This window comes from Triticum aestivum, chromosome 3D (genome assembly GCF_018294505.1).
Source record: "Triticum aestivum cultivar Chinese Spring chromosome 3D, IWGSC CS RefSeq v2.1, whole genome shotgun sequence".
NCBI lineage: Eukaryota > Viridiplantae > Streptophyta > Magnoliopsida > Poales > Poaceae > Triticum > Triticum aestivum.
In genome coordinates, this window is record NC_057802.1 from 443,263,476 (window position 1) to 443,273,034 (window position 9,559).

The following is a 9,559-nucleotide window of genomic DNA, read 5'->3' on the forward strand; positions in this document are numbered from 1 at the left end:
ATTAACATGAACATACAAAGAGGATATCAAATCCTATCGGGGTTCATCAACTAAACTTACTAGGCTTCCTTCATATCCCCGAGAACTAGGGAGTCTACTCAGACATGAGAACGATAAGCACCAAAGGGTAAATCATGATGAACATAGATGAACGATCAAAGTAATACAAGAACGGGATCCGCTAGGGTTTTTCATTACAAAGAGATGGAAATGGCTCTCTCAATTTGAAGGCACAGGGTTAAAATAGTTGATCACGAGGTGGGGGCGGTAGCTGGTACGAGCGCGTGCTCGTACCAGACGTTGTCTTTTTCCATGGAGTCCCTCATGTGGCTGATTTTTGCTGTTCTTGCCTTGTACTCTTTATGAGATGTTTTTATCACGTAAATTAACATGATTTTCACACCGTATCACAAGATTCTTTTTATTTGCATCTCGCGTTAAGGATCCTGATAAAATCAATAAAAAGGTGTGCGAGCACGGTAAAATTTTGACTAATCTCATGATACAAAACTAAACGTAAAACATGATGATGCCGGTTAGGATTGCTCTCAGCGTTGATTGTGTACGTCCTAAAGACACGATGTGTACTCATATGTGTCTGTATACTTGATGCTTTGTTTTGATCACTAAAATTCACACTTTATAAAAAGCTAACGACACCAAGATCAATTTTGTTTCTGCAACAACGAATGTATTTTTTAAAGACAGTATAACCACAAATGCTTACATACATATACATACATTCACCCATATTCTTGAGATTGATGAAGCCGCCACACGCGCTTCGGAAACATCTCGTCTCATCTCACTAAACAGACATTGCCAAAAAAAATCTAAATAAGTCTAGAATGTGAACACCAATGCAAAATCTAAGACTTGAATCCTACTTGTCTCATAAAAAACCCACCCGCAAAAAAATAAAAAACCCGTAACAATATGAGCTACGCTCAAATCATTTCCACCCTTCTTCTCTCTCTTGCGCGCGCGTGCGCGTGGTCCACAGCGAAAACAACCGACCATGCCCGCCTGACGGCAGCAGCAGCGAAAAGGACGATCGTCCGCGCCGTGGCCGGTGCCGCCGGTCCGACACCAGCCAGCCCTGCCCGCCAGCCTGCCCAGCAGGGAAAGGGAAATTCCTCGCCGCCGTCGCCTTCCTCCACGCAGACATCTCAGCCCACGCCCATCCCTCTCCCCCTGACATCTCGGCCCCCACCCGACGTGGCACCCACCTACCAGTCAAACGAAGCGGGGCAGCCGCATTAACAGAGAGACAGAAAGGCCGGGCCCGCCCACTCCCTTCCGCTTTCTCCGCCACTGCCGCCCTTCCTTTTCCTCTTCTTTTTTTCTTTTCTTTCCCTTCTCTTCTCCTCGCCCTCTGGCGATCGCCATCGCCGCCCCCCACCACCGCCACCAAATCCGCTTCGCTGCACCGCGAAGTCGCCGCTGAAAGCGGCGGTCCAAGCTCCCGACCCGCACTTCTATCAGCTGCTGCCCCACCGCGCGGAGACGCAGGCGCCCGGCACTGCATTTCTGCGCTGACGCCGCTGTGATTTGACCCCGGCGCTCGGTCGATCGCTTCTTGCTATTGGCTTCCTCCTTTTGGCCGGGTCGCTGGGTTCCAGCACAGCACAGGAGTTCAGCTCCGGCTGTTTTGTTCCTTCCGCTTCTTGGAGCTTTCCCCGCCCGAGCCTCGTGGTAGCCGCCCGCCAGCCCGCCCGCCAGAGCTTCCTCGGAGGTACGCTGTTGCTCATAGATAGCGAGCCCTGGGGGTCCCTGACCGACGGGATCGCTTACGCTCGTGCCTTGATTCTCTGTCTAGTGTTCGTTGTGGCCGGGGATTGAGTTCTCCGTGGGGAAGATCTGTGCTCGATAAGCAGTAGTAAAGGTGATGGTGTTTCCATTGTTCGTGCTATGATTCACCTTCTTTAGTCGGGGTTTAGCTTATCGATTTCGCATCTGAAGCTCTTTTGATGCTAGATAGTGTCCCACCAGAGATGATCTGACTAGTGACCGGCTTGCCCGTTGCAGCGTTTGATTTGTGCGTGTTATTGCCAATTGCTGGGTAATTTCTGAATAAGAGCTGCTTATTAGCTCGCCTTATGTTTGCGCTAGGGTACCCCCGATCTAATTTTACTAGCTAGTTCTCCTATGGATCTAATGATCTTGTATTTGGCTCAGTTGCAAAAATTGGTGCAGTTGGTCTACTAAGCTGTGGCTATTCGTATTAGCTCTGCTCTCTTAGAAAATTGGAACAAACCAAGACTTGCCTTGATTTGGGACTACTTTCAGGGTGGTTGAACATGGGATTGTTAACTTAGCATAACAGATTTTTCTGGAAAGTACTCCCTCCGTCCCAAAATAAGTGACTCAACTTTGTACTGTACAAAGTTGAGTCACTTAATTTGGGACAGAGGGAGTATCTTATATGCATCAATTGATGCAAAAATTCTATGTTTCACTAGATGAACCAACTGATATTGTCTGTATTTTTTGCAATGCTAGGTTTGTACCGGAGCCTGAGAGGGTACATGCCATGGCTCTTGAGACAAAACAAGTTGGTCTGTGTATCAAGAAATTTCTGAGGTCCTCCATTAGAACAAGCTACAGATGTGTCTCTGAACATCCAGTCCTGTTCAGTTTGGGTGTTTTGCTCTATCTGTTGTACAGATCTGCACCAGGGTTCTTTGCGTTCCTTCTTTCTTCTTCACCTGTAATTATATGCACCACTCTTCTTCTGGGAATCCTACTGAGTTATGGAGACACGAACCTACCTGAAGCTAATGATGAGGATACCAAGACTACTCCAGAGATTCCAGCTTTTAAGATGGAGAATTCTTCAAGGGATGTTCAGTTTGGGTCAGATCAGAGAATTTCGGTGCCTAGTTTTAGGAATACTACAGAAAACTTCAAAGAAAGGGAAACAAAGCGGACAGGTTCTGTCAGAGAGAGGTCTACTCAGCTTGATGATGAGGTTCCTCTTCTGAGAAGAGTTGATGAAGAAGATGAGAAGTTTGAACATGGTGACAAACCTAAAACATTAACTCCATTTCCTTCCATGGTCAATTTCCGTGGAGAGGCTGGGGTTAGGGAGGGCTTAAACTTTAACCAGGGAATGCAATTCGCAGATTCATTTTTTGTGACAGATATGGCTGATAGGAACGCTAGCTTATTTGAAGGTCTGAATGAGAAGAATGCACCCTTGGACATGTTCTCATCCAGTGAGAATGTTAATAAGCATGCTGAAATGCAGGAGAATCTGAATCTAGCAGCTAGCAAAGTGAGTGATTTCTCTGAAGAGAAGCTGACTGATGGGACAGCTGGAACTAGCAGACCAACTTATGCAGTTTCTGTGCGGCAGAATAAAAAGCTTGATGTGCTTAAGGATAATACTAGCAAGGCCGTTGAGGAAAATCTCCTTGATTCCTCTCTTGGTTCACCATGGGCATCAGTTGGCAGTCAGGATGGTTCATCTGGTTTTGACTCTGATGGGGCTGAGAGTTCTTCACCTGATGCATCCATGACTGACATTGCACCAGTTCTTGATGAAATCGACCCTCTTCTGGGTGCTGATTTCACTCGTCCTGATCCCATTCCTAATGATGATTCAGACAGTGATTCACATGTCTCCTCGCAGGATCATGAAACGGATGATGATAGTAATGATGATGATGATGATGGCAACAATGATACTAAAGATGGTGGTGAGGAGAACAAGAAAGATGAAGGTCAGGAAGCTGCATTTATTTGGACAGCAGATGATGCAAAGAATCTGATGGATCTTGGATACTCTGAGATGGAAAGAAACCGTAGATTGGAGATTTTGATGGTCAGGCGAAGATCCAGGAAGAATATAATATTTGACATTGACACTAACCTAACGGATGCCAATGGGAAAAGCGGAGATGACTTATCACGCTTTGGTGCACAAGTATCACACATCTCAGTAACAAGGAGGAACCCGTTTGACCTTCCATATGATTCCGACGAAGCGGCAATTCCTGGCTCAGCTCCTTCAATCCTGCATGCAAGAAAGAACCCATTTGATTTTCTTGAGCATTCCAGTGAAAGTGGCGTTTCTGCACATGATAATTTAAGCCCTGGGGAATCACCACAAACTTCTCATCGTGAAATATTTAGAAGGCACGAGAGCTTCAACTTTGGAACTACAGATGCTACGCAGGAGGGACGTTTGTCTAGATTGAGGCCATATTTTGTCCCTGAGACAGTAGAAGGGAGCACAAGTACTTTTCAAAGGCAGTTCAGTGACAAGAGTGAGTCCAAATTGAGTTCTGTTACTGAATCTGATATGGCTTCTTCGGTTGCCGATCAGGAGGAACACAAGGACTTCGATGAAAAGGATGTGCACAGGGAGCATGAGTCACCAGCTCTCCTGAGACAGGACAGTGACCTTGCAGATGCTGGCAGTGAATGTTCAGATGGTATCAACTCCGTGGATGTTGAACTAGACAACAGCGACATTGATGAGCGTGAGATTGCTCTGCATCATTTTGTCTTCGAAAGATCCGAAGAAAGAGAGGCATATCTTGTCTCAACAAAAGGGAAGGGTCATGATGACAATTACATGCTCAAGTCAGATGGGAATTCTACGGTGCCACTTCATCCAGTTGGTGACTTGCTTAGCTGGGATGATGGGGATGGTAAGCAACTTACATCTGACAACTTAAATGAATGAATACCCCGCGCACGATAGAGTTTTATTTGAACAACTAGCACTATTTCCCGCTCAACATCCTTACCTGAACGGATCAGTGTCGATATATATCCAACTGATGGATTTTTGTAAGTGTACTAAATATAGTATCACGACTAATGGGTATTCTCCAAAATCATGTCTAAATTGATCATGAACGGCCGTAGTCGATTCCACCCCATTGTTTAATTTTGGATCAAACAGCCCGCCAACCATTTTGGTGTTATTATTGTAAATAGCATAATAATTCTAATACATGTCTAAGATGACCATGGTTGCGATCTGTTTAAGTATAGTTGTGATGGTCCATTGGTTGTGAACTGTTTAGGCGCGGTGATGAAGATTTACCGGTTCAGTTCTGTTTAGTTACATTCATGATGATCTATCGGCTGTAATCTGAAGTACCGCTGTGAAGGTTTGTCGGTCGTAGTCCACTAATAAAATAGGTCCACCAAATTAACGGGTGGATGGGAATTTCTAGCTTTTCTCTCTTTTTCGGTCGTATTGTCTTCTTATTATATAATGGATGTACTCTTGTCCAGGTGAAAGCGTCCTGGGTGCCAAGTCTTCTATAGCACCAAACATAACAGCTGAAGTCTCAGAATGGCTTTCTTCTCCTAGGCCAGCTGAAGATCATGAATTGAGATCAAGGGACCTTGGTCTTGGTGCCACCAGTATTGCCGAGGAAGATGGAAATGTTGATTCCATGTCCTGTCCAAACAATGAAATCCCATTACAAAACCTTATTCATGGGCCTATGGACTTGCTAACTGATTTTGAAAAGGAAACATTACCAGCAATATCTATGGACCTTCACCCTATCCCTGAGGAGAGGGTTCTCGAGAACTTCAACATGGAAGAAAAGCATGAAACTGGAGCGTTTACTGGTTCTGGTACTGCCATGACTGACTTGCATGTAATTGAAGAGCACTTTGATGTTGCATCGGAAGTAAGCCCAAGTTCTGTGGTTGCTTCCTTGTGTCCTCCTGGTGCGAGTGGTTCCAACCAATCTCCATCGATTGAACCTAAAGATGTCTCAAACCCATTTTTTTCGGTGGCTTCTGAACCTGACAGGGTGGATATGGTTGATATGAATGAAGAAATGACTTCTGATTATCTACTTGATTCTGATGATGATGATGCTGATAGAATCTATCCTGAGCCTTTAGAGGATAACGGTATTGATGAAAGTTTCCTGTCGGAACTGGATGCGGTGGGAGACTTCCGGGTAGAACCGGTGAGACTGGATCAGCAGGTGCCTGATCTTAGCTCCCATACTTACAACCCTGCTGATGGTGTTGCAGAAGACTCCTTGATTAGCCCTAAGACTTCTGGTGACATTGCCACATCAGATGCCAGTGCCTTAGACTCTGGCGATCTGTCCCCATTGGTTGATTATCTAAGCGGCACTGATCCTGAATTCAGTTGGACATTAGGATCATCTCATGATGATCCTGAGCAAACTGTCTACAATCCACGGCGAAGGATTCTTGAAGCAATGAACAGAGAGTTGAATCTACCATGCGACGAACCAGAAGTCACAGAAATGCCTTCAGTCAATACACCATCTGAAGCATACTTAGTGGTTGGAGCAACTGAACTGGAAGTTGCTAAAAATGAGCCCGGGACAGCTAAAACTGATGCTGAAATGATGGCTGTTGATGCCAAGTCCCTGGAGGACATAGAGATGGCCTTTAAACAAGCGAGTGGTGGTGGTGTTGATGAGGCTGAAACTGCACGCATCTCAGGCGTTGATATTGACTTAGAGCCTTTAGAGGGTTCTGAAGAACTCCATGTGATTGATGCAAAATCTGTTGAAGACATTTCTGCTGCTTTGAAGGAACACTCTAATGTTGATGTGAACAATTGCTTCGAACAAAACGAAGATGAAGTTGGATGTGGAGAGGTTGCAGAATGCGCAAAACACGACAGTCTTCCAGAAGGAACACATGTTGAAAGTCTACAGAAACACCTACCACGCGACGAGCCAGAAGTCACAGAAGCACCTTCAGTCAATGCCCCATCAGAAGCATACTTAGCAGTTGGAGCAACTGGACTGGAAGTTGCTAAAAATGAGGCTGGGATAGCTAAAACTGATGCTGAGATGATGGCTGTTGATGCCAAGTCCCTGGAGGACATAGAGATGGCCTTTAAACAAGCAAGTGCTGGTGGGTATGATGGGCCCACCCTTGACGCCGAACCCGCACACATCTCAGGCGTTGATATTGACTCAGAGCCTTTGGAGGGATCTGGACAGTTGCATGTCATTGATGCAAAATCAGTGGAGGACATTTCTGCTGTTCTAAAGGAACATTCTAGTGTTGATGTGAACAATTACTTTGAACAAAACGAAGATAAAGTTGGATGTGCAGAGGCTGTCGAGTGCACAAAACACGACAGTCTTCCAGAAGGAGCACATGTTGAAAGTCTGCATTTGGCCGGAGATGATAGGGAGCCTGAAAGCAGCATGAGTTGTATCGAGGCGAAGACCATCGATGACATGAATGCAGTGTTCAAGAAGATGTCTGATGGCCATGAGGAAAGTACTGTAAAGGCAATGGAGTCCGAGGATGATCGCCATGGAAGAGACGCAAGTGAACAACACTGAATTACTATCGCACAATTGGTAAAAGGGAATGCAAGTTGAAATGGATCCTTATTGATTGAAGAAGCTTATTCTTGGTTACCTTGTGAAGCACTCCACGGTACTTGGGTTCATATAGTTTCCAACACTGGAAATATGAAGTTTTGCTCTAGATTTTTGTGGATGGTATTTTTTTTTCCTTCTCCGTTTGAGGTTTTGACCGTTTGTATTCAATTTGATTCTATTTTTGCCCTTGCATTCTCTCCCTCCGCTGTCCGTAATTTGTTAGCTGGGGCAGTGTGGTGTGGTGACAGGGAGAGAGAACAGTGGATTCTATCATGTAATGTAGATTATCTTTCGCTACTTGATGGAGGTGAGATGGTTTGATGTAAGAGAGCTTGTGCAGTTGGAAATAGAGGAAGTACACAAGGCTGAGTGCATGCTTGCAATCTATTTTTCCACCTGGGCTGGTAACTTTGCAACTGCAGGTGTGGGTGGAAATATCACATTTCTTCTTGTGTAAGGTAGTGAATGTGAAGACTATATCACTACATGCCTGTCAGAATTATAGCATTCAGTCTGCTTATTTTGCCTGCAAAAAATTTCTTTACCAAGGTTCTACTAGTTCTCTTCACTTGCTAAACCCTGCGACCAGACAGAAGAACAGCAAAACACCTTATGGGCCACTGAACTAATCCTGGTAGATAAAAAACAGCCTTGGTGTGCTGGGAGGAGATTTGTGGCTAGGGCTGCAAGAAAAGCTCGAGGCTCGCGAGCCGCTCGAGATCAACTCGTATTTTGGCTCGACTCGAAAAGAAATGACCTGAGTATGAACAATTTATGTAGCTTGATTGGAAATAAGCTGATCTTGAGCCAACACTGGCTCGTTCGTTTTTAGCTCGATAGCCCGAGATCATATAATTATAGTACATAATTTTGATATATATTAAAGATAAATGGGATAACTTATTACCATATAGATAGTCAAAAATAATTTATTACCATATACGTTGTGTATGATTTTCCTCCATTTTACCTACTACCAAACAAGGAAAGTTAGTTAACTGCAGAGAAAATTTAGCCCTACTAAGGTATGTGATCACCATGTATTAAATATCATGTTATTTTGGCAATAGTTTGAGGACACACGCACCTTCATTTTTTTCTTGCTACTAGTTCTTTCATGATCTCTTCTATTAAGTACTAGTCTTCAGTTTAGATAGATAGGTTGAATTATATAATCGTTTTTTATGTTGTGTTGTGGCCTATCTTATTTTAAAATTTGTCTTAAATTATTAAAAAAATCATCTTATTTAGGTCGAAACTTGTTCGAGATCGACTCGAGATCGCTACAAGTTGAGCACGAGCCACTTTCTACAGCTCGACCTTGAGCTTCGCTTGGTTTGATCTCGCTCGAATATTTGTATAAGTTGAGCCGAGCCTAATCCAACTTGCTCAAACTCGACTCGTTTGCAGCCCTACACGTAGATTGTGGATCGCTGATTTGCGCTATGATTCTAAACTTGTTTATGTGTTTCTGTATATCTCCTTTTTCTCCCGTATAGCGCTTTCGATATCACTGTAATGTGTTTGTAAATGGTGAAACGTTGGTCAATGCCCTGTGATTTTGGGTCGCCATTGTTAGACTGTATATACGTGGCTTCTATACACATATATTGTAACATTGTATTGTATCCTTTGGGTACCTCTATATAATGAAAGAGCCACACCATGTTTAGGGTGTCGAGCAGTTTCCAACATATTACGTCTTACATGGTATCAGTTTAGGTTAAGATGGCTTCCGCTGCCTCTACCGCCGCCGCCGCCGCCGTCGTTGCGCTGACCCCTGTTGCTGCCCCTGCCGTCGCTGCACCGGCCCTTGGGTCGCCGTTCCTGGCCTCGCGCCCCCTCGCGATGGCCCATGGCGCTCCTCCATCGCCTGGTCCCCAGATCGGATCGGGCCTCCCTGGCGATCACGTCGCCCCGCCAAACATCGCGGCGGGCGATCTGTTCTCATGCGGCGCTCCTGCAACGGCTCATGGTGGGCCACCGCCGCCGTCGTCCTGGATGGCGCCGCCTTCCGGTGCGCCTCCTGCCCCGCACCACTACGGCGTCCAGTCGTCCCATCCCTACGGCGCGCCGCCACACCAACCCTACCCGGCGCCACACCAACCCTACCCGGTGCCGTCGCCGTCGTCTCATGGGGCTGCCGCTGCTGTGCAGCCCTACTCGGTGCCCCCGACGCATCCCTACCCTGCGCCGCC

General features: G+C 45.6%; 1 protein-coding gene across 1 annotated transcript; it reads left to right on the forward strand.

Moving 5' to 3' along the window:
* The first annotated feature begins 1,324 nt into the window (after positions 1–1,324).
* On the forward strand, positions 1,325–7,748 carry LOC123079512 (uncharacterized). The gene is made up of 3 exons (XM_044502285.1): positions 1,325–1,735; positions 2,503–4,658; positions 5,254–7,748. The coding sequence occupies exons 2-3, from the start codon at positions 2,534–2,536 to the stop codon at positions 7,317–7,319; spliced, it is 4,191 nt and encodes a 1,396-aa protein (XP_044358220.1). The 5' UTR covers positions 1,325–1,735; positions 2,503–2,533; the 3' UTR covers positions 7,320–7,748.
* Positions 7,749–9,559: the final 1,811 nt, after the last annotated feature.

Bases quoted from the DNA above. Each gene is read 5' to 3' on its own strand.
- LOC123079512 (XM_044502285.1), top strand. From the start codon at position 2,534: ATGGCTCTTGAGACAAAACAAGTTGGTCTGTGTATCAAGAAATTTCTG. The intron at 4,659-5,253 runs GTAAGCAACTTA...ACTCTTGTCCAG, and splicing joins TAGCTGGGATGATGGGGATG to GTGAAAGCGTCCTGGGTGCC.